The sequence below is a fragment of the Bidens hawaiensis genome, unplaced genomic scaffold (assembly GCF_021521415.1).
Source record: "Bidens hawaiensis isolate Kalapana, Puna unplaced genomic scaffold, B.hawaiensis_p1.1 tig00008479_1, whole genome shotgun sequence".
In the NCBI taxonomy this organism is placed as follows: domain Eukaryota; kingdom Viridiplantae; phylum Streptophyta; class Magnoliopsida; order Asterales; family Asteraceae; genus Bidens; species Bidens hawaiensis.
Genome location: NW_027491602.1, coordinates 762,666 through 789,216, shown reverse-complemented (window position 1 = coordinate 789,216; position 26,551 = coordinate 762,666). Strand labels below are relative to the sequence as shown.

The following is a 26,551-nucleotide window of genomic DNA, read 5'->3' as shown; positions in this document are numbered from 1 at the left end:
GGAAAGAGACACAATGGGAGATGTTTGAGATGAACTAACATTCCCAAACCTAATCCACTGATCATATGTACCTTCTGCAAGAAAATTGATCATTCAGAAAATGATTGTAGAAGGAAGACAGTAGTGTGTTTTAACTGTGGGGAAAATGGGCATTTCAGCACGGAGTGTCCGAAAAAGATAAATAATGCAAGTGGAAGTGGAACCAAGAAAGGAAACGCCAGAATAAATATGTTGAACGTGCAAGACGCATCTAGTGAACAAGAATAGAAGCAAATAAGAGTATGCTAAATGAATATGCGAGATTCAAAGGCATTAGAAATAACTAGTAGTTAAGTTAGCTCTTATAACTGCTTGTAAACTCGTTTTAAACGAGAATTTTTTAATGACAATAGGGTCTTTAAATCCCTAATGTAAATAAAGAAAAATGTTAGCATATAGATCGTGTCTATGCACAAGAATGCTTATATTTATTAAAGAGACCGTTTTATTCAAAGAATGTAAAGACTATATAGTTAATATAGTCCATCATCTATGAAAAGACAACATACAAAAAGGAATGCGTTGAATTAGATAGAAGGACTATGTTTTAATCAATCGGTTATATGAACATAGAAAGTTCAAAGAAATAACTGATGGATACAAACGAAAGAAATCCGTCAAGTTCATAAAAGCAAAGGACAAAGGGAGACATGTAAAAATATCTCAAAAAGTATTAAAGTGAATAAAACGATTCGATAGACTAAATCCAAAAGGCATTTTGATTAACATCAGTAAATGTTTAGAATACAAAATGTAAAATAAATAATTAAACACAACTGGCCACTGTGTTTAGCAATTTATAATTACTGAATCATGAACTGATAATATTAATTAAGATGTAACGATTCAAGGGTTTCAACTATTCATCAACTCAGAGTTAAATACGAAAATCAGATTAGAAAGACTCTAATCATCCAAACCTAAATCCGCGAATCTCGGGGACGAGATTCATTCCAAGGTGGGGAGGATATAACATCCTGGAAAATCCCATATTTATTTTGGGCCAAATATGTCAACTTTAAAAGTTGAAGGATTCAAAATATTCTCAAGATAAGTAATGGGAAGAATGAGATAAGAAAAACACAAATATATTTCATGTTAAGAAAGTAAGAAGTTCTATCCCACATAGAAGGATGAAAGAAAATACAATCACTTCACATGGGTATAAATAAAGAAAGGAACTTTCATCCCACATGGAAACAAGAAAAGAAAAGGAAGCTCTTTATAAAGAAGCAAGTTTCCATAGAAATGTTTTAATGTAGCCAACCACTCACCATAGTCCTAGCGGAGGGTGCGACGCACTCGACGCGCACGGACTCGGACTCGGGCTATGGGCGTAATGTGGCGTTTTAATGGCGCACTTCGCATCACCGCGAGCCGCATAAGGGCCGCTTTAGTATTTTTGGAATATTGAAGTATGATCAAGAAATGGCAAGTTATCAAAACGAAGGACCAAAAGTGAAAAATCTGATTCTAGGACCCATCGCGCTTCGGGACGGTCCATGATGACGACCAGACACGTGTCGCGACAGGGGGACACGTGGCAGATGCTAGGGCTGAGTCAGCATGCCACGCGTCAAAACCTAACATCGCGCTACGCGACCCCCCAATAGAAGGGACCATGCGCTACGAGATGGTTCCCAAAATCAGCTATAATAGAAGGGACCATCACGCTACACATTTCACACACTTAGTCTCGATTTGCGTGCGGGTCTCGTGGAACGTACCAAACCCCGAAGCTCTGACGGTTTAAGCTCTAGAACGCGAAATAGAGTAGGAGTGCTGCTTGATCAATCATAGGCAACAAATTCCAAATACCCCGCATAAGGTAGGGGTTCTGCCTAAATATTATTTTATTATTATATTATATAGCTTAGACCATAGTTAGGGGTATAGCCTAGAACCTTGATCATAATGATGTTTACAATAGCTTTAAACATGCAAAGGTTATAGTTAAAATAATGTTTCTTCATGATTAAGAAACATAAACTTTTACATACAAGAAGATATAGTAGTTTCTTCACAATTAAGAAACGTAAGATTTTACATACCAGGGTTATAGACAATTCGATGTTTCTTCTTGAAGAAGAAACCTATTAATAGATGTTTCTTCATGAAGAAGAAACTCAACACATGATTTGTAAGCAAATGAAAAGACTACGGGTTTAAATATTTTATTCAAACAAATGATCAGTCAAGGTTTAAAGCTATCAAAACCAGACTAAAGGTCTGTAGCTGGATCAAGAGATAATTCGGGTATTTATATAAACATATTTTATTATTGATCAATCATCATTCATTCACAAAGGTTTTCAAACGAGATCACCACATAATTCAGAAAGGACAATCACAATCACAATCACAATCACAGGTGAATACGTTAAACCTTTTACAGTCAGATAAACGGGTTGTTTATCTTAAACAGTCAGTCAAATATGAGATTACGTGATCTCTAATTTTTAAGGGATTACGTGATCCCTAAGTTACAAGGTAGATAATAAAAGCAACTCAGACCGAGTAGACATATGTCTGGATCCAAACATATCTGTTAACCTTTCAATCAAGGCTACATGGCCGCAGGCTAACAGACATAACGAAAGTTCTCCAATGGGCATCAGTTATTGGAGAACCATGATTGTGTGTGTATAGCAGCGGAACAAGTTCCCATAAAAAGAGACGTTTCTGCTGAGTTTGTTCCAAAACTATCTTGTCAGTCAAATGTTTTCAGAGTCAACGATTCACCAGCACATAGCTGACGTATTTTTCCCCACATTACAGGAAAGCAAGCATAAGTACAGACAGCAAGGCATAGGAGTCATTTATGGAGTTAGATTCTCGTAGATGGAGATGACTCAGTTTTAAATAAATAATACATTGTAAACAAAGGTTTGTAAACCAAAAATACTTGGATATTTATTATCCAAGAGATTTTCGAAATAAATTATTATTTTATTATTATCAAAGACTTCTGCTAATAACCCGCAACTCTGATGTATTTTCAAAACAGGTACCAACTACGGGTATCACGCCTAGGCCCTAAGTCGGTGTGTGACAACCAACTTGCCAAAATCATGCATAGATAAATATCACATAAGCAAAAGTTTCAACATAATCTAAGTAACAAGAGTATTTAGCCCATAAGGTTTGATACAACAACCAAAATCAAAGTAATCTTACAAATCATTGTCAAGAACAAAAGATTGCAAACTAAGATGAATGATGATTTTTACTTTAAAGGATGATCACACAAAAATGGAAGCCTTGAATTCTCTCAAGCACACAAACAATAGTTTTCCAGCAATTTTAGAGAATTCTCCTAAGGCTCCACACACAAATATGGAGATAATGGAGGTGTATTTATACTTTCTGGACGTCTGGCACGGGCTCATGCACGGGCTTGCACGGTCGTGCCTAATTGTGGAAAGTCAACCCCTTGCTTTAATCTGACCAAAAAGTCAGATTTCTCTGTTTTGGCACGGGCTTGCTCGGCCTGGCACGGGCTGGCACTGGGTTGCACAGGCTGGTCATTTTGAATTTTCTCAGCACTAGATCCTGCACTGTCTTGCACTGGTGAATTTCCTTGGTGGCACGGTCCCTTGCACGGCTAGCATGGGCATGCAGGTCTGGCAGATTGCTGTATTTTGTCCCTGAAACGCCCTCTTTTCATGTTTTCTTTGTCGGGCGGACGCCCGGACCTGCAAAGTCATAAATAACTCAAATAAGTACCTAAAACAATAAATTTGCATGGAGTTTGGCATAAATATGAGGATAATTCGATGCCATAAGATGCATACTTTGTGTTACGTCAAACATCCCCACACTTGAACTTTGCTTGTCCTCAAGCAAATAAAACAAACTCCAAAATAGCAATAATAACCCGCAAGCAATAATCATTCAAATCTTTAATAGATCAAGCAAGCATTGTATATATGTCCAAACAAGCCTAATAAGAATTAAGACATAATCTAGAGAACATTACAACTTGTCATCACATTCCAACCTTGAAAACCTCAAAATGTTCACTCATACACTCGGCTATATTTAATGATCATGTGTGTAATAGTGCATGTTGAGAACACTTGATGCCAAGACGATGACTAAGCAAGGCATAGGCTTGTTTAAGGGTCAAATCAAACCGACACATACATGGCATAAAACACAAGTACTTGAGGGTTGTAATTTGGCTTAGGGTTAGGGTGAGAAATTTTTGGGTAAAGTGGCTAAACGGCTAGAAAATCCGGAACTAAGTTAGCTATAAAAAAAATCTAACTAACTAAACCAAATGGTTTAAATGGGCCGGAGCTAATGAAACCAAAAATTACTTTTTGAAATTACGTTTCACCTAATATATGATGAACTAACTTCTTATTTTCTCTTCTTTTCATATAAGGAATATTTTTTGCCAAAATTATAAACTTTACGTACAAACTTTTTACTTTGGGAGATAGCATTGTGCTTCCAAGGTTCCCAAGTGAATGAGATACAACACAAATGAAATACAAAAAATAAACTAACTTAGCCGAACCGGATTTCTAACCAAAAATGGGTGAAAAAAATAAAAGGCTATATGGCTAAGCGGCGAAAAAAATTGGGCGAAATATAAAAACACGGGAAAAGGCTAAACGTAGGCTACTAAGCGGATAATGTGGGTAAGGAAAATATAAGTGGAAAATGGCTAGACATGGGGTTTATCCTAAATTCCTCAATGGTTTATGCCATGTATATGTATATGGTTTTGAAATGAAATCCGAAAAACAAGTTCTAACTTACAATAATCACCCGACTCACCCAATCCGCAAAAACATGAGAAAAATAATGATGAGGCCAACTCACGGAAACAGGCGGAATGGGTAACTTTTGCAAGGAAAGAACGTGAATCTGTTTGTCATGCTTAAAGATATGTTTTTTTAAAGATTTTCGACTTGAATGTCTTAAAGATCTGTGCTTTAACAAAATAATTAAAGTTGAATCAAAATTGCTTAGTGGCTATTATTTGCTAAAAAAAATTTAGGAGTTTTGCAAAAAAAATTTAATTTTGGACAAACAAAGTTCACAAAATTCCCTCCCCACACTTGAATTGTGCAACGCCCTCGTTGCACAACAAAAAACTATAAAAGTAAATTCAAAAGAGAGAACAGAAAACTCCTCTTAAAACTGCAAGGCTACTAGACAAGAGACCCGGAAGGGTCAATACTGAAGACCTGGCAACGCTAACCGTGCAAATAAACATCCACCTGCAAGGATAAAGCAAGACAAACCAAACCACACCAAACAACACAATATACAAACACAATCCGTAACATCAATCTACATAAAATCTATCATCAACCCAAATCCATAAGAAAATAAAATTGTCTACAAATACAAGATAGAAATAAAGTCATACAAGTCCTAAAATAAAAACAGCGACAACAAAGTGCTAATCCTCAAGGTTATCAAACACCGAACCAGACGGGCCCGCATACTGGTTTGCGAACAAGTCGGAGCCGTACGGATCTGCCATGGTATTGGGGTCGCAAACCGTGAACTGGCCAGGCTGCACGAGGGGGCTCGGAATGGGGTCAACGAACGGGCCAGCGGAAGGACCAGGCTGGGATAACTGAGCAGCAAAGGGCATAGGCTGCTCGCCGGCAAAATGACTCGATGAAGATGAGCCGTAGGACCACGAAGGTGCAGCGGGAACCGTGAAACCGCTAAGTGCCGCATGGGCCTGACCGTACGCGTAAACCCACTCGAAGCCCCGACGGGCGACTGTATAGTCAATAGGCTCTGCTGATCAATCTGTTCCGCCCTGAGCTGCTCCTGTTGTTACACCCAACCTAAGGCGGAAATGCCGGGGCGTGATCCGATTGCTCACGGCTCGAAGATACTATCATAAATAAAATGTGACAATATCTAATTAATTATTTTAATTCAAATGTACACACAATAATAAAATACAACAAAACAATTCAATTAAATAAATACAATCAATTAAATTTAAGTTTGTCTTCAATATAACCTATGGTCTTGACTACATATCCATACTTCAATCTAAGCAACCTGCATATGTGTAGAAAATGGAGTTTGTCAACAACACATGTTGAGTTAGATGATCACCAATTTTGAAACCTTAAATAATAGCATATATATATATAGTTGATAAATGATTAATGCGCAAACCAACCATGTGATAATAATCAATCGAATCATAACAAACATGCATATAACCAAATCGTGTGTGCCGATGAAATCGTTGCCAAGCGAATCGGGCATTGATTACAATGACTAAGGTTGTCGTTTTACCTTTGCCAAGCGAATTGGGCTCCGGTTACTAAGACGGTCGTATGATCATAAAAATGAGAACCCTCTACAAGGGGATATGTTGGACCTCTCCAAAACGTTATCAAGTAAACAATTAAACATGTAGCAACTAGCAAATAGCATTCAACTGATATTCACACAATGATTATATTTGCGATTTTGTGTATATATATAGATAGAAAATATGAATAAGTACACATATTTCCCCAAAACGTTTGAAAAAAGTAGATAAAAAGGGGAGTGATCAAACTCACCTTAGACGGAAGGCAAGTGATTAATAAATTCGACAAACGAATTAATGATTTAAGCGAGTCGTCCAATACACGTCCAACGAGATTAATGATCAGAATCTGAAACTTTGTGATATGAAACTATAAATAAAAAAACTTAATTCTGCTAGAATTAATCCAAACAGATGAGTAGAATTCTAGTTATGTTGATTTTAATGTTTAAACGAGTCGAGTCTGACCAGAATCCAAACTTTGAGTCGGGATTCGGGTCTTGGTCAGAACCCTTAAAATTTAATTATGAGAAGAAAAGTCTTCTGAACCGAACATTGAATCCGACCAGAAGTATGAGAAAACGAGAAGTCAAAGTTGTTGACTGTTTTACCCTTTATCGGGTTTTAAAGCAATTGATCATTCAATACCCTTCAATCTCAGAAATTGATTGAAGTTTATTGACTAGGGAATATGTATGAACAATTTTACAGTTTACAACTTACCCGGAAAGTGAAAGGATCAAGAGATATAACGAGTCAAAGATCAACGTATAAGCAAAGTCAAATGTCAAGGCTCGTGTCTTTAACGAATATGCAAAAAACCGAAGGGTTTGAGAATGAGCAGAGGTAGGTGACGGCTGGAGGAGATGTAGTAGGGTTAGGTTAAGGTTTACAGCAGAGAATTATGATGTGTTTATATAAGAATAGCTAAAATGAACCAAATATGGGCTTTTTGGCCCGTTTAAGCAAGTATATGCGATTTAAGGAAAGAATCTTCGATTTATTCACAAAGATCTGATCTTGGAAAAGGGAAAACGAATTAGGAATGGTATTTTAGTTGTATGATGTTTACTTGGACCTTAATTCACTCTAACATGCCTAAAATAAACGATTTTATACCTTAAACGAACTAGAAAATGAACTAAAGCTTAAACGATCTGTGCAGGTACCCCATCGCGCCGTGCGGCCACCTAGGGTGGTCCTGTCGCGTAGCGACCCAGGCCACAATTGGGAAAGTTTCATTTTTTTGCATTTTTAGTCCCTGAAGTTTGATATTTGGTCCATTGTTGAACTTTTTATGTTTTAAATACGGATTTAGACATTATATAAAGTATGAGGGGTATAAATTGAACATTAGAAACTTAAATATATTATTTTTGTTTAGTAATGAAAATCTAAATTATTCCCGGTCGGTTTAAACGTAAACGAAAAATCCGAGATGTTACACCTGTGTGGCCCGAAACTGCTCCTTATTGAGGCTAAATTGATCAAACCTCTGCCATAAACGCTCATAATCAAGCGGCTCCGGGTCCTCGGGCTGCTGCGGTGGTGGCTGCTCCTGATCCTGCATGTGCTCATCCTCAGGCGGGGGCAGTGGGCCCTAAATGCGGCCCCACCTATCGATCAACCGAGTACGGTTCCCGACCATCCTGATGATCCGCATCGAACGCAGCTGAGCTATATCCACTGCGAGTCGCTCACCCATCCGTGTCATTCGGCCAACAGCTGGTAGATCCATCACTCCTAACTGGTGGGCCAGCTTAGTGATGAGCATACTCGTGTAGATGGAGCTCCCCGATGTCGAACCACCCGCCAGACTGAAACACTCCGCCACACTAAACCCTAGGTTACAGTCATGACCATCGATGATACAATACAAGTGAAAAAAGTCTCGGGTCGCGACGTTACCCACGCTATAACCGCGGGCTCCAACGTAGTATAAAATAAAGTGGTGCAGGAGGCGGTGAAGCAAGTCTAGTAGTAGAGTGGCCTTCGAGGACCGGCCGTCATGCTGCCAACCAGTAACTTGTCTCCAGATCGCATGTCTCGCCTCGGTGCTCGGAAAATCCTGCAAGCCATCAAACAACTCCGTTTCTATTTTCTCGTCCGTGTACAATCCCAAAATTCTGGCGAGGGTGGCAAAGGACCAGTTGTACAACTTACCCCCAACCTGAAACGAACCCCACAGCTACTTTCGTAGGGGTCGCGGATCAATGGATACATAAAAAAGGAAGCTAGAAACTCAAAGGTGAGCTCGAGGTAGACTGGTCGGTGGATGGCGAAAAGACGCCGCCATGGCTCAGTGAGCGAACTATCGAAACGCTCGCGCTGATTAATGTGCTCGAGCATCTCATAGCATGGGACCTGGCCTATAAAGAACTTGTCTCGTCTAGCCTACAACTCACTGAGCCGGCGGTGAGCGTTGCGGCTCTTGCCGCTGCTGCCTGCGAACTGGCAAAATGGGTGACTGCGACCTGTCGACATCTAACAAAAAGGGAATAATCAGCACAAAAATAAATAAAAAGGAAATGAAAAACGGGTCGATTGACTATTTGGCATAGTGAAAGGCAGTGCGGACCGACAGGACCATGTAGGGGGGGTCAGAAAATAGACAGGTTGATCGGAAAATGTCTGGCCGGAAAACGACCACGCACGACCATGCATGACCGTGCCGGCGGTCGTGCGGGTTCTGCAGTAACAGTACCGGCTGCTGTTTTAGTTGGAAAAACAACCCAATCAACCAAAAACAACGCAATCAAGCCCAAAATAGTAAAATACAACCCTAAAACTAACCACTACAACAAGAAATTAGGGCAAATCCGACCCAAAAGTGATAGGATTGGAAAAGCGCCAAATCCTTCAAGAACAAACCCTAAAATATACAAGAACAAGGAAAAGGAAGATGGAAAGGAAGATTAAGCATACCTTTGGTATTAAAATCCGGAAAGAAACACGAGATTCGGGGACTAGAGGGTCAGGATCGGCGGTTTGGGGGAGTGGAATGGATGAGAATGGTGGTAGGTAGGGTATAAAACCTCTTTTAAAACTGCTGCACAGTTCCCGAGGTCGTACGCGCGACCGTGCTTGGCCGTGCGGTTGATCGTGCATGGTCATTTTGACCACCATTTTCCATTCTACCAACTTTGCAGTACCCCACTCAACCCCAAACACCAAAATGGTTCCCGATTTCAACCATTATGAGCCCTACCCCAAACTCTCTCGCTTAAAGAACGGAACCGGACGGGAACAAAGGTAAGCATAACTCTTCGAAAACAACCAAGAATAAAAAAAACGCACAAAAAACTACAAAGTTCCTAACATGCTAAATTTTGACAGAGTCGATAGCTAGACTCACACTCCCCACACTAGGTCATGGGGTGGAGGTCAACAACCTCCAAAACTCTCTCAACCGGCTCGCCCAAATAGTGTTTCAAACGGTGACCGTTCACTTTTGAAATGCGTCCATCCTCATGGCCAATCTCAACGGTACCGTAGTCAAACACCTGTCTTACACTAAAGGGGCCGCACCATCGGGATTTCAATTTCCCGGGGAATAAACGAAACGAGCGAGAATTATAAAGTAAAACGCAATCGCCTTCTTGGAATTGTTTATGGTCCTTCAACCAGGCGTCATGAAGCTTTTTGATCCTCTCCTTGTAAATTCTCGAATTCTTATAAGAATGGCCTCTCAACTCCTCAAGCTCATGCAACTGACCCATCCTGTTTTTACCCAAGCCTGCAAGATCAAGATTCGCACTCTTCAATGCCCAATATGCCTTATGCTCAAGTTTAACAGGGAGATAACACGCCTTCCCGTACACCAATTTAAACGGTTTCGTACCAATCGGTGTTTTGTAGGTGGTACGGAAAGCCCACAGTGCGTCATCCAATTTCTCAGACCAATCCTTACGGTTCTGACTAACCATTTTCTCCTAAATCCTCTTGATGCCTCGATTCGTGACCTCGACCTGCTCACTCATCTGTGGGTGATATGGTCTAGAGAAGCGATGATGGACACCATACCGGGACAATGCCTTTTCCAACTGGGCATTACAGAAATGCGTCCCTCGGTCACTAATCAATGCTTTGGGGCACCAAAGCGGGAGCACAAGTTCTTCAAAAACTTCAACACCGACCTAGCATCATTTATGGGCAAGGCCTGCGTCTTGGCCCATTTCATAACATAATCAACGGCAACTAGGATGTAACGGTAGCTAAAAGAAGTCGGGAAAGGTCACAAGAAATCGATGCCCTACACATCGAAAACCTCGCAGACTTGAATTGGTCGTTGCGGCATCTTGTCTCGTGATGATATGTTGCTTGCTCTCTGGCAAGCATCACAAGACTGCACCATGTCATGAGCATCACGGTAGATGGTTGGCCAGAAAAAACCGGCGTCAAAGACCTTCTTCGCCATGGATGTGGCTCCATGGTGTCCTCCGGTCGGGCCCTCGTGGCAGTGTTTCAAGATCTTTCGAGCCTCATAACCATACACACACCTATGCACGAGCTGATCGGCACCAACACGAAACAAGTAAGGATCCTCCCAAAACTAATGTTTAACATCAGAAAAGAATTTCTTTTTTTTCCGGTGAGTAAGACCCTTAAGCACGATCCTACTAGCAAGATAATTCGCAATGTCAGCGAACCAAGGATGATCTTCATCTCGCGTCTCAATATGCATTAGGAACTCCTTGGGGAAAATTGTCATTTATGTGGACACCTACTTGTTCCGATGAATCTGAGCACTCAATACGAGAAAGATGATCGGCCGTGACATTCTCAGCACCCTTCTTATCACGGATCTCAATGTCAAACTCCTGCAGCAACAAAATACAACGAATAAGTCTCGGCTTCGCATCTTGTTTACTGAAAAGATAGCGAAGGGCTACATGATCCGTGAACACGATGGTCTAAGAAAGGACAAGATAAAACCGAAATTTATCGAATGCAAAGACAACAGCAAGGAGCTCCTTTTCAGTGGTCGTGTAGTGCTCCTACGCATCATTCAGTATCCTACTCGCATAATAAATCGGGTGAAAGTGTTTATCCCGACTTTGACCTAAGACCGCCCTGACTGCAAAGTCACTCGCATCACACATCAACTCAAAAGGTAAGGACAGTCGGGGGAAACCATGATAGGTGCATTCACCAATTTATCCTTCAACAACTCGAACGCCTGAAGGCCTTCGGAGGAGAAAACAAGCGGGGCATCTTTCTCAAGGAGTTTCGTCATCGGGCGGGCGATTTGGGAAAAGTCCTTTATGAATCGCCGATAAAATCCCGCGTGACCGAGAAAATTCCTAATAGACTTCACCATGTTTGGTGGCGAAAGCTTAGAAATGGTATCAATTTTGGCTCGATCAACCTCAAACCCCGCCTATGAAATCTTATGCCCTAACACAATGCCCTCCTTCACCATGAAGTGGCATTTCTCCCAATTAAGAACAAGGTTGGCCTCCTCACAGCGGGCCAACATTCTCTCCAAATTTCTCAAACAATTATCAAAAGAACTCCCGAAAACAGAAAAATCGTCCATGAAAACCTCCATGGAGTCCTCGATCATATCATGAAAAATCGCCACCATACATCTCTGAAACGTGGCTGGGGCATTACACAGTCCAAAGGGCATCCGCCGGTAGGCAAATGTGCCATAGGGACATGTGAATGTCGTCTTCTCCTGATCCTCAAGAGAGATGGGGATCAGAAAGTATCCCGAGAAACCGTCAAGAAAGACAATAGTACATCTTTCTCGACAGTCGCTCCAATATCTGGTCGATGAAGGGGAGTGGAAAATGATCTTTCCTCGTGGCATCATTGAGCTTGCAGTAGTCAATGCAAACTCTCCATCCCGTGATGGTACGAGTAGGAATCAACTCATTCTTCTCATTCACAACAGCCGTCATACCGCCCTTTTTCGGGACGACCTGCACCGGGCTCACCCATGGGGAATCAGAGATCGGATAAATCAATCTAGCATCAAGTAGCTTAATGACCTCTTTCTTCACAACATCTTTCATATTGGGGTTGAGACGCCGTTGGTGCTGCACCACGGGTTAAAACTCCTCCTCAATCAAGATCTTATGGGTACAAAAGGATGGGCTGATCCCTTTTATATCCATGATCTTCCAAGCGATCGTGTGCTTATGCCTCTTCAGAACTGTTAGCAACTTCACCTTCTCCTCGCTCGACAAACTCATAGAAATGATAAAAGGCAAGCGGTATACTCCAAATGGGACGGGAGTTCGTTAAGCTTGATAGATGGTGGGTCCACAATAGAAGGCTTTGCCTTAGGCTCGACAACACGATGAACATTCTCAATCCTCTCTAAACACTCAGGAGGCTCGTGGTCCACACCACAGACCAATTCCTCAAATAAAGGCCCACTGACCAAGTCAGAAACCTCTCTAACACACAACTGAGTATCCAAAGAGTACTCCTCACACGTGTCCTGTATGTGCTCACATGCCAGAATCGATGGTATCAATGTAGAGCACGTCATCATGATCATATGGGTGGTGCATGGATCTCTCAATATCAAAGGTCACCTCCTCATCTCCAACTCTAGGAGTGAGTCTACCGGTGCAGACATCAAAGAGAGCTCTAGCAGTGGCTAGGAAAGGACGACCCAAGATAAGTGGTACATTTTTATCCTCATCCATGTCTAAGATCGCAAAATCAACAGGAAACACAAATTTGTCAATTTTCACGAGCATATTCTCAACTATACCTCTCGGGTATTTCACCGAGCGGTCGGCAAGATGAATGCTCATGCGAGTAGGCTTAGGCTCACCTAGGTCTAGCTTTGCAAAAACAGAATAAGCCATCAAGTTTATGCTAGCACCTAGTCCGGTTAAAGCGTTACTAACCGACAAACTACCGATCAAACATGGAAGGTAAAACTACCCGGATCGGTCATCTTTTTGGGCTATTTATTCTGAAGGACTGCAGAACATTCCTCATTCAAAGTCACGCAAGATAGTTCTAATTTCTTCTTATTCGAGAGAACCTCTTTCGGAAACTTAGCATACTTAGGCATTTCTTTCAACGCATCGAGAAACAGAAGATTAAAGTGAAGCTGCTTTAAAAGCTCTAAGATTTTACCGTACTGCTCTTCCATCTTCTGCTTCTTCAAACGGCCTCGGTATGAAATTGGAGGAACATAAGTCCTAACTGGCTCACTGGTTTGTGCGGTACTTTCTAGAGTTACCCTCGGGTGCACCTCACCAGAGTCTCAATCTCGATCTCATCGGCAATCAGTTTTGGTGTGGAAACCGATGCATCAATAGGAATAGTGGATCTACCACTCCTCAGGGTAATAGCCTTAGCCTCAGCATTCGGATTAATCTCAGTGTTACTCGGAAGGCTACCCTATGGTCTCGCAGAGAGGAGCTGAGCAATATGTCCAACCTGATTCTCGATGGTCTGAATGGACGCTTTCTGATTCCTCAACTCGAGATCGTGTCTTTGGAGAGTCTCATCAATCTTTAGGTTCCTCTGTTCAGCCAGTTTGTTTGAGGTCTCGGTTTTAGCCAAAAGCTGAGTTAAGAGATTTTCAACACTAGACCCTCCACTAGACTGACCACTACTGCTAGAACTCTGAAACTGAGGCTTTTGCTGGTAAGATTGGTTCTGGGGTTGACTCTGGTAATTTGGATTTCTGTCAAACCCCGATGGCTTTTGATTTTGGTTCTGATTTTGAGTGCCACCGTTATCTTTCCAGCTGAAATTGGGGTTATTTCTCCATCCCGGGTTATAGGAGTTGCTGTAGGCATTGTTTTGGCGGCCTACAAAGTCAACATCCTCCACCACCATGGCCTGCTGGAATATATTGGTCTGGTGTTTCCCGTCACACACCCCACAGCGAGAGCTAAACTTACCCAGATCGGATTGCATCTGGTCAAATCTTTTGGTCAAGGCTTCTAACTGAGTGGAAATGAGGGTATTAGAATCGACATGAAGAACACCCTTAGTGGAAGGAATACTACGAGGCGGATTATATGCAAAACTCTTCTTAGCAGCTCTCTCCAAGATATCCAACACGTCATTCTGGATACACCTACCGAAATCTCCTCCCGTAACCTGATCAACGTCCTGATCTGTGCTTCGGATAAAGCATCGAAGAACATAAGACACTGAAGAACGTGACTCAAACCATGATGAGGGCATTTTCTCAACAATCCCTTAAACCTCTCCCATGCAACATGCAGTGACTCATCATCGTCCACACGGAAACCAGTGATTTTTGACCGATATCTAGGAGTTTTCTCAGGTGGAAAGTACAGAAGAAGAAACTGCTCAACCAATTGGTTCCAAGTGGTGATGGAACCGGAAGGGAGTGCCTCTAACCACTCCAAGGCAGCCCCGCAAAGTGAGAATGGAAAAAGTCAGAGTCTCACGGCATCGTCCGTACACCCTTTAATTTTGAATGTCGCACATAATCAAAGGAAATGTGCAACATGAGAATGAGGGTCCTCGTTCGAGAGGCCATGGAAAGAAACGGAATTTTCGACCATATGAATAATACTCGACTTGATCTCAAAACTCACGGTAATCTCAGGCTCCCTAACATCGCTGCCATAGCCATCGAGGGACGGCGTGGCGAAGTCATCCATGCGACCTTGATTGTTCGGATACGCCATTTCTTCTACCTCGGAATTTGCGTCGTCCTCCACAACTTTGTTTTTAATGACCTCGGAAATTTCTCGTGCTCTCCTCCTCAAACCTTCTCAAAGATGTCGCTCGGGTTCAGAAAAGGGGGAAATAAGCTCATGACCGGGTGTGGTGGACATACATCACCCGGAGGAAACGCGTAATGGAATAAACAAGACACGGAAAACTACCTAAAAATCTAACTAAAAATATAAATAAAATAAGATGAATAAAAATGAAATAGACTAAAATAATATAGAGCAAAAATATCAACAAGGCAAATCAATTACTCGTATCGTTTTCAAAAGTTAAACACCGTGTCCCTGGAAACGGCACCAAAAACTTGAAATGTGTGAATATATATATAAATTTTTAATAAAAGTTTCACACAAATCGGGGTTTAAAATGGTTTCACCAACAACCAAACCACACACAAAAGGCAAGTGTACCTATCGTTTGTAGCAAAGTATCGGTAAGAACCGAGTGTCAATCCATGGACACGGCTAACTTTTGATACTAAATCTTTGTAATTAATTAAACCAAACAAACAATCTAAATGGGTTTTCAAATTACTTAACTAGCATATAACAATAACAAAGCAAATAAAATATAACTAACAATCAACAAAGCTACTTAGACTATGCATCCACTTAAACTTAGTGACAAAATGACAATGATAATGGCAAATATCATGAGCAAGCATCAATATCAAATTCCAATCAAGGCAACCTAATGCTAACAACAAACATTATGATGGGTGTTTTCCAAGATAATAACCATAGATTAGTAAGTTTGTCAAAACTACATAATATCATAATTAAAGGAAAACTAGCATGAAAACAACAAACTAACCACCCTAAAATAATGTAAAATAGACAAGTTCAAGAACACTAGTTAAACACATGAATCTGTTAATTAGCAAAATATGAACTAAGGATTATGGCCTTAATCTCTAGAAAACATCAACCAACTCAAAGAATCATGTTATCACCGTACAATTTTCTAATATCAAGTGATAGGTTTCATGCTTGTTAAAATTTATAACCAAGTTAATTTTCACTAGTCATTCCTAACTTAGTGATATAAACAAAATATGCACACACAAACTAAGTTCATAAACAAATACTCAACACATAGTTTTCCAACATATTATGGCTAAGCATCTATCAAACTAACAAAGTTAGGAATTAAAACAAGCATTCAACCATTAAACCCTATTCAAGAACATGCCATAAACTTGAAGAACACCAACTTGCCAAAATCATGCATAGATAAATATCACATATGCAAAAGTTTCAACATAATCTAAGTAACAAGAATATTTAACCCATAAGGCTTGATACAACAACCAAAATCAAAATAATCCTACAAATCATTGTCAAGAACAAAATATTGCAAACTAAGATGAATGATGATTGCTACTTGAAAGGATGATCACACAAAGATGGAAGCCTTGAATTCTCTCTAGCACACAAACAATAATTTTCCAGAAATTTTAGAGAATTCCCCTAAGGCTCTACACACATATATGGAGATAATGGAGGTGTATTTATGCTTTCTGGACGTCTGGCACGGGCTCATGCACGGGCTTGCACGGCCGTGCCTAATTGTGGAAAATCAACCCCTTGCTTTAATCTGAGTAAAAAGTCAGATTTATCTATTCTGGCACGGGCTTGCATGGCCTGACACAGGCTTGCACGGGCTGGCACTGGCTTGGACTGTGAATTTCCTGGGTGGCACGGTCCCTTGCACGGGCTGGCATGGGCGTGCAGGTTTGGAAAATTGCTGTATTTTGTCCCCGCAACGCCCTTTTTTCATGTTTTCTTTGTCGAGGGGGCTCCTGGACCTGAAAATTCACAAATAACTCAAATAAGTACCTAAAACAATGAATTTTCATGGAGTTTGGCAAAAAGATTAGGATAATTCGATGCAATAAGATGTACACTTTGTGTTACATTAGTCACTTTAATCAGTACCGATCTACCGCTGCTAGTAGCTCAAGATCAAGGACTGATCAAGTTGAAGGTCAAGCCAGTAAAATAGATGTGAGATCCACTAAAACTCAGAAAATAAAGAAACCTTTTTGGATAACCAAAAAGAAAAGAGCTAAAAAAGGTTTGAAGACTGTAAAGTCCAAACACCCACCAAAAACAAATGAGGAAAGGGATCCTAAGGTCGAAATGCCTGAGGATTTCATTTTGAAAACAAAGAGAAGATGATCAAGAAGATCTTCTAAAACTAGGAAACATGCTTATGCATGGATTCCTAAGGACTGTTATTCTTACTCTCACTCATCACATTACTTCATATTTGCAGAAAATAAAATAAAATTTAGGGATTTTCTTGTTAACCTTCCCGAGACAACTAAGTCTGTGGAAACCATGTCTAACTAGCTATTCACTTGTGTAGGGTCAGCAAGAAGGCCTATCAACAGTATATGGTACTTAGGTAGTGGCTGCACCCGACACATGACAGGAGACGAGTCCTTACTATTTGACGTTCAACCGTTCGATGATGGACATGTTTCCTTTACTGGAGATATAGGAGTTAATATAACCAAAAGAAGGAAGGTTTCAGATGGCTCCCTAACATTCGAAGATGCCAATCTAGTGGATAAACTCAATCACAACTTGCTCAGTGTGTCCCATATCTGTGAAAAGAAGTTCTCCACTCTCTTCACGGAAAATGAATGCTTGATCTTGAAACAAGGTTTCAAAGTCCGTGAAGAATGGATATTGATGTGCACTTCAAAGAATAATGATGCATATATATTAGATATGAGAAGTTCATATTCATATAGAACTACTTCATGCCTGATTTCAAAAGCCTCAGAGAATGATTCATTACTTTTGCATCGACGTCTGGGTCATGTCAACTTCAAGAATTTGAAAAAATGGTAAAAGGTGAGCATGTGAGGGGCTTACCTGTTAAACATTTCTCTTGCATAGAAAAATGTCTTTCATGCTCAAAATGCAAGCAGCACAAGCTCCCTCACAGGCCCAAAACAATCAATTCTGTTGATTCCGTTCTTCAGCTGTTACATATGGATTTGTTTGGTCCAACTCAACCTCAGGCACTAGGCCGAAAAGCCTATTGTCTTGTTGTTACTGATCACTTTTCCCGTTTTAACTGGACTTTTCTATTAGAGCACAAGCATGAAACCGCTTAGTTCCTAATCAGATCCATAAACTTGTTGAGAATCAAACTGACAAGCGATTCAAGTGTATCAAAAGTGGCAACGGAACCGAATTCTGCAATAAAGCTGTAGATGACTTCTGTCACTCTATGGGGATTAATCGTCAGTTCAGCGCTCCACACACTCCATAACAGAACGAAGTTGTTGAATGACGTAACCGAACACTGATCGAAGCTGTCAGAACAACGCTTTCATACTCAAAGCTTCCATTGTTTTTTGGGGTGAAGCAATTAATGCACCTTGCTTCATTCAGAATCATTTGCTGTTGAATAAACGTCTGAACAAGACTCCTTATGAAGTCTATTATAAGACAAGCCACAAGTAAACTATTTCAAGGAATTTGAATATCTATGCACTTTACTTCACACCAATGCCAACTTAGTTCCAAAGTTTTCCAAGAAGGCCGATGAGTGCTATTTTGTTGGATATGCTGCCAACAAAAGTGCTTATCGTGTTTACAACAAGAAATCAAAAGTGATTGTGGAGTCATTCAACGTTAACTAGCAAGAGCTTAATCCGACAGATGTACACACGGGACCCAACTTGTTATTTGATGATGATGGTTTGTTCAATAAGTTTCGGTGCCTCTCTACCCCTCCTGTTGCAACTGCCCCAGTCCCTGCTTCAGTGTTTCAGTCAGTTTTAATGCACTCTGTGTTAAATAGTTTGGATGATGTTCATCTATCTGCTGGTCCTTCAAGCAAACATGTGTTTCCTATAGCACCTCAACCTGTTGCAGTTGATCCATTACTACAACCAGCAGATACAACCGATGTGGTAAACATTGAAGATGCTTCTGATTCAGATTCAGATGGTTCATTCATGTTGGCTGACAACGTTGATCTGAATCAGACTGATCCTATAGTGAATCTTCAGGCAGAACCTAGTGTGGTCGAGTCTATTCCCACACCTCATCAGATAATATCCATGTTGCTGCTAAAGAAACTGGTGCAAATGAAGTTCTTACTAGTGTCTCTAACAAAACTGACTCTACCTTGATTCCCGCAACCGTTTTTCCGTTTATGGAGAATCTATGGGATGGTCCCATTGACCAAGAACATGTGGTTGATCAGCCAGACACTGTTCAACCAGCCATTGATGTTCTGACAAATGGTCCTAGCATGTTCCATCTTGTAGAGAGCCTGACGGTGGAAATTCAGGCAAATCCAATTGAACAAATTGATCCAACTCCTTAATTGATGATTCACCGATCGCACCCAACATAAAACATCATTGGATCTCCCTTGTTAGCATCCAAACACGAAGCAAATCTGGTACTATTAACAAGTGTCTTTTTGCATGTTTATATCGCAGGATGAATCAAAGGATTAGAAAATGACTCTCAAGGAGAATTCCTAGGTGGAAGCCATGCAGGAGGAACTATTACAGTTCAAGAAGCTGAATGTTTGGAAGCTAGTCAAGAAGCCGCAGAACAAGAAACCGATCGGCACAAGATGGGTGTTTAGAAATAAGAAAGATGATAAAGGGGTGATCATAAGAAATAAAGCTAGACTAGTGGTGCAAGGCTTCTCTCAACATGAAGATATTGAATACTATGCAGTTTATGCTCCTGTTGCTAGACTTGAGGCCATTCGTCTCTTCTTGGCCTATGCATCGTACATGAACTTCAAAGTCTATCAATTGGACATTAAGACTGCCTTCTTGTATGGGAAAGTTAAAGAGGAAATCTATGTCAAGCAACCACCATGTTTTGAGGATCCTAACCGTCCCAACTATGTCTACCATCTTGACAAAGCTCTCCATGGCCTTCATCAAGCACCTCGTGCTTGGTATGCTACTCTAGCAGAAATCTCTTAGAGCATGGCTATAGAAGAGGTGCTATTGATCAAACACTCTTTATCAAGAAAGTTGGACACGATTTGATTCTAGTCCAAGTGTACGTCGATAATATTATCTTCGGGTCAACGAACGATAAGATGTGTACAGAGTTTTCGGGGGTTATGCGGCGTCAGTTTGAGATAAGTTATTTGGGAGAAATGACATTCTTTCTGGGCTTACAAGTTGAATAAAAGACGGACGAGATTTTGATTCATCAGGAGAAATGTGTTCATGAAATTGTTCAGAAATTTGGGTTTAAGGATGCATCTCCTTTTGTTACTTCGATTGCTAAAAGACCGATGTTTAACTCCAGATGTATTCAGAAAGCCAGTCAATCAACACCCATACAGGTCCATGATTGGCTCCTTGATGTATCTTACTACAATCAGGCGGGACATCATGTTCCCTATTTGTCAGTGTGCTAGATATTAGTCCAATCCAAAGGAATCGCACTTAGTTGATGTCAAGCGTATCTTTCGGCATCTCAAAGGAAAACCACGTTTGGGTCTTTGGAATCTAAAGGACTCTCCATTGAAACTCCATTCTTACACTTATAGTGATTATGGGGATGTAATTTAGACAGAAAATCAGCTACCGGCAGATGTCAGTTCCTGGGTGATGGTTAATTTCTTGGTAGTGCAAGAAGCAAGTAACTGTGTCCACCTCCACAACTGAAGGAGAATACATCTCCGCATCTAGCTGCTGCTCACAAGTGATATGGATCAAGCATCGGTTGCTGGATTACAGTTTAAATTTATTTAACACCTCTATTAAGTGTGACAATCAAGTAGCAGTTTGTATTGTGAAAAACCCGGTCCAACACTCCAAGACAAAACATATTGATATATGAATGCATTTCATTCGTGACTGTTTAGATCGGAAATTGGTCAATATTGAAAGAGTCCATTCTAATTACAACTTTGCAGATCTCTTCGTAAAAGTCTTCGATCTTACCTGATTTCTATATCTTATGGAGTCACTTGACATGATTTGTTTTGATTAAACTATCGTTTTATTTTTAAAATTAGCAAATATTTTTCAAAGATGACACAATTTAAAAGGGAGAAAGTGAGTTATGTTTAACTCACCAAAAAGATTTTTAATTTGTTTTAAGAAAAACAAAATTAAGTTATTTGACTTATCAAAAAGATATTATTTTCCTTTTAAGAAAATCAGAAAATGTTTCAAAAGATACTTTCCCGTTTTGTGGGAGTAGGATAATTTAAAATTAGTATATAAATTTTGAGAAATTGAACCGACTTTTCGAATATGATAAGAAATTGTCTTTAATGATCCTAGCACATGAAAATCGTAGATCAAAAGCCAACAAGATCATTGCTTGCTGTGTAGATAGGCTTGACAAAAGACTAAGTGTCAGAGTGATATAAACTATATCATCTGTCTATGCTAATGGTCTTACTTTTATGAAGCGGTTACATGACTCCAGTTAAAGTCATATCAATGAAGGCAAAAATGTTATTAGTCAATCATACAAGAGCCTGTTGGTGATTGGTTACCATATAATTATTTTTGTTTGATTATAAATATTAAAAAATCAAAATGAAAAGGCGGAAAAACTGCAAAGTGCTTAAATTATAAATGTCAACAAATGTTGATAAATAACAAACAAAAAGGGAATCTAGAACCACTTGAGATGGGGCATATAAGTAAGTTCTAAACACCTTGAATGAAGGCATGTAAGTCCAACTTGCGTGACATGTAAGTCCATGATTCAACCTTTAATGTTTGTAAAGGTTTGCAAAAGTTTAAATATTCTTAAAATGGTTTAATCAATCATTAAGGGGGTCAGAGTCAATTCGGGGTGATCTGATAAACAAAAACTATGCCCGAGGTAGGATGGAGTCAGTAACATGTTTGATTAAATGGTGACAAATAAGTGTTGTGCTTAATACATACATTAACATATCACGTTGACATTAAAATACTTGTTAAGTTTAATATATCCACAATCGACTTTGGGTTTTTGGCATAATACCATTGAAATCAAAATGTGATCTAGGATGCTATAAGTCAATGTGATTCCATGTCATGATCTTTCTCGCAAAAATATTAGTATAACTAGAAAATCTTGAAAATAGTATTCATATAATATTAATTTAATCTTTACTCTTATTTTCCTTTTAATTTTTATTGTTTTGTTTTGTGATATTTTATTTTCATTTTTTAAATTTTAATTTTTACTTTTTATTTTATCTTTAAGTTTATTTTTGTTTTATTTTAATTTTATTTTATTGTTTTTTTGAATTTTTAAAAGTTATTGTTGCTTTACGAAAGAATCCCTTATGCAAATGTTCTTAAGCATGTAAACCAACAAAAATATATCTTGTATATTTGAGTGTTTAGATTCGGTGTGTAAATATTTTTCAGATTTAAATCTATAAATATTTTTAAAGTTCAGGGATTGAGAGTGTAAAATCATTTAAAACTCGAGAGGTTTTGACCCGTATCGCGAGATAGGCTGACCTTATATATAACGCCAGCCATCTTCTCGTTCACTCATTTACTTGAGTTTTACAAGACTTTCTCAATATACTCTCTCTCTAAACCGCCGACGACAACCACCACATTTATCAAACTCTTAAACACAATCAAACTTGTTTCATCTTCTTGTTTCACACTTGAAAATCATCATCAATGGATCCATCGGTATAATCATTTGTTTGATTACATATCATACTTATGTTCTTTGATTTTCTTGTTCTTGGGTTCGGTTCAAAAGGGTGAACAGATGTTGATTTTTGGACTGTGATTTGTTGTTGTTGAACAAATAGATGCTTGTGGCTTGTTAACATCATCATAACAAACATTAGAACCGATTTGATTTTGTCTTTGTACAAAGTATGTTTGGTTTTGGGTTTTTTTTTGAAATTTTTGGATCCTAATGTCAAAATTGACAACGGTTGGGTTTGGAGATATATATGAAACTTATACAGAAAGTAGATCGGGTTGGGGCGATCTCAATGTAAAAGGAATTGAATTTTGGATGAAGTTGAAGTTTAATCGAATCAAATCGATATAATTTTAATCAAATCGAATTAGTTCTAATCGAATCGAAAAACTTTAAATCGAATTGAATATCTTTTAATCGAATCGAATCAACTTTACAAAATTTGATTCTATTATTTTATACTCGACTCGATTCGATTCAATCTTGTTCGACTCGATTCATTTTGACTTACCACTTCTCACTACCTTTCAGTTTTATAATTCTTGTTTGATCTACTTTAGTTAAATTGAATCTAATCGAATTTTCAAAATTCGATTCGATTCATTTTCACTAGTGAAAATTTTTAGTTTGTAAATTTTGCCGTGTAATAAATTTCTAGTATTACTTTATTAAGCAATTAGTTCTAATGGTTTGTTAATGATGGTCTTGCAGCAAATTAATATGTATTGTCCTCTAGAAAGAAAAAGCATGTCCTCTAGAAAGAAAAAGCATTGGGTGTTCATAACAATGATCAAGGGGTTGAGAGAATCTTTACTAATGCATGCAATTTCTGCCAATCTAGAGATTCAAACAGGATAGATTGAAGAGTTCTGCATCAATGCCAAAGCCGTCAAAGATGGTAATGTGATTTCTACAAAAGTGGCGGGAAAAAGCTTCAAGTCATAGAAGAGGATATAAGACGGGCCTTAAACATAAAAGATGCATCTGATCACTTCTTTGACAGAATAAAGAAGAAAGATTTGCAGCAATTTGTTGATACAATCGGGTATGGCATGAAGTGTACTACATGTGAGAAGAAGCATCTGCTACCCTATTGAAAGGTTCTGTTCCATATTACTGCAAAATGCTTGTCTGAACAGAAGGGAGGGTTTAACAAGATGAGAATTGATTGGGTTGGTATTATGGCATGTCTTAATAACCAGACCAAGTTCATCTATTCACACTTCTTCTTTTGCATGCATGCAAACGCGTTGACCAATAGTGCTTGGATGATGTATCCATGATTCGTCCAAGTGCTTTTGAATGATATGATTCCCAAGGTGCTGAAGCCCGTTTACCCGATAATGTTTAATGCTTGGGGTAATGAGCCTCACCATGCAAAGATGGTGAAACAAACGGTATTTAAGGCGATGTTGGAACCGCCCTTCAGAGGAGGATTGATGTGTTGAAAGTAGTTATATAAAAATACGCTAATCTAGACACTAAGTAATAAATTCTAGACTCTTAACTTAACTAAAACTACTAACCGGCAAGTGAACCAGTCGACTATAGTACAGCTAAGTAAGCCCGGATATCAAACCCACAGGACTCTTTAAATTGCGTTAACTAGCTAATTAGACTCAACTAATACTGACACGACTATTTGTTTGTTTAAAGGGGGGGGGGTTTATTTAAAATACTAATTTAAGACTAATTAAAGAAAACAAGTAAAATAAACGAAAATACAAGTTTGAGTAAATAAGATGATGATGAGATAACTACCTAGGCTAGAATCCCCTAAATTTCAGTTATGAATTAACCAGAAAAATATTAAGTTATGGGCTGGGATCGTAAAATAGACACTTAAGAGAAAACCCGAGTAGGACCCCTAACCCTTCTCAAGTGACACCTATGAGTTTCTAATAAGTTTTAACGCACACCGGTATTAAAAATCAAGTTTCCTTACGGTCACCTAATTATTTATGACTTAGTTCCTTTATACGAAATCCTACCTTACAGCGCGGAAATCAAAGGCAGATTAATATATTTAGTTGATTCAATAGACAATAATTAAATAATCAAACCTAGACGGACTCCTTACGAAGAACTAAATCTAGCAAGATCAAATAATAAAGATCTATCAATAACCTAGCACCTTACAGATTTAGGTTAGCAGTACACTTAGGTTTAATTAATTAATTATTATTATTCCTATGATCTTAATGCATATCAATCATAAAATAGTCAAAAACACAAAACAGATGACCTAATAGCAACCTATCATAATGACAAACAATAATCTAGGTAATTATTGAATAATAACAATTAATCAAACAAGCCTAAATATCCATATGCATCAATTTAATATGATTAAACCTTTTACTAAATCATAAAAACCATAACGATAAATAAATCTTAAATCAAAACACAACGTCAAAATAGGTTCATCATAAGCCTAGACAGTCTATAATGTTTAGCCTAACATCATAAAATAAAACAAAACAATAATAAAGGAAATCATGGAGGAAAACAAAACAAACGAAAGATTAAAGGTGATAAAACCCGGGGTCTTCGTTCTTGATCGATAAGCACGCCACCGTATGATTCCAAGCCTTCAAACCCTCCAAAATATCACCTCTTGAGCTCCCAAATTCGTCCAAGTTGGCTAGGGTATTCAGGTTATTATTAGGGTTAAGTTTATAGGTGTTTATATAGACTTTAAAGACCCATAAACTTAAAATTAGTAGAAGATTCTGAAAATCTAAGCCCATAAATTTAATATTTATAGAAGAAGATTCTAGAAAACTGAGCCCATAGTGCCGCGCGACGGGCCTTCTCCCATTTTACTTGTTTTTCGCCCTCTTTAACCACGAACAAGTCCCGGGACCTAGATTATTCAAATATGTTAGTAATATACAAATCCTAACAAAAACTGAACATAAACTAATAAAATATTATATAAAATATACAACGGATTTATGAATATTAAGCATCATATCAAATCGGAGAAATACGAATCGGAGAAATACGATCTTAAAAACATATTAGGTTATCTTAAAGCTCAGATAAACGTATAAACCGTGATTGCCGATATTGTTTTCCACTTAAACCCAGCCACCAGCCTATCAAGCCCCCACACACATTAAGCATTTAAGTTTATGTGATATCAAAAACCTATGGGTCTCACACCTTTAGAGTTAAGATCCACCTACCACATCTCAAGCATAGTAAAGACAATTAAAAATAATCACGTTGAAGCAAACTGGTTCAACATATCACCGTAAGATAAGAACCCCGTAATGGTAAGAAGAAAATGCACTTAGATGGAATTAATGGATGATAGGTCAAGTGAGGTCGTACGAGCATGCCCTAAATATAATTGGACTTTGTCCTATATATGCCCTAAAACAATATCTATTGACTAGAAACTTTCGAGCCCCAATAGTGTATTCTCAGAGTCACCATCCCCTTGTAACACGTAAACTCTCAGTTTCGTCTAGTATGTGCACTTTGGCCTCTTTGTAACGTCCGTAAATTTCCGATAAAAAGATTTAGCCTTGTAGTGATTGCGTACACCTTCGGGCTTGACCCGGCATCCTTCCGAGAGCTCCTAGCTACCCTCATGAGCGTTTCTCACTTAAATTTCCACCCGAGTTGCTACATGCTTCTTACAGGAGGGACTAGAGTGTAAATTATTATTTTATATCATAAAACAAACAATCCTAACCCTAGCCCCCCCCATCCTACGATCGGCAGTAAGTAGGAGCCAAGCACCCCCGATTTTTCTTTTTTGAAGCTGTGATTAGGCCATAAAACTCCAATTCCAGGTCGGTTCTATGATTCCCCAAGTCTT

General features: G+C 39.0%; 1 protein-coding gene and 1 non-coding gene across 2 annotated transcripts; one reads left to right on the top strand and one right to left on the bottom strand.

Annotated features, from left to right (window-relative positions):
* Window positions 1-9,708: 9,708 nt before the first annotated feature.
* Window positions 9,709-10,269, bottom strand: LOC143529108 (uncharacterized). The gene has a single exon (XM_077024977.1). It carries the CDS (start codon window positions 10,267-10,269, stop codon window positions 9,709-9,711), a length of 561 nt encoding a protein of 186 aa, XP_076881092.1.
* Window positions 10,270-14,494: 4,225 nt separating this feature from the next.
* Window positions 14,495-14,601, top strand: LOC143529111 (small nucleolar RNA R71). Its single transcript, XR_013134593.1, has one exon. It is a non-coding gene; the product is annotated as a small nucleolar RNA R71 (small nucleolar RNA).
* The last annotated feature ends 11,950 nt before the right edge of the window (window positions 14,602-26,551 follow it).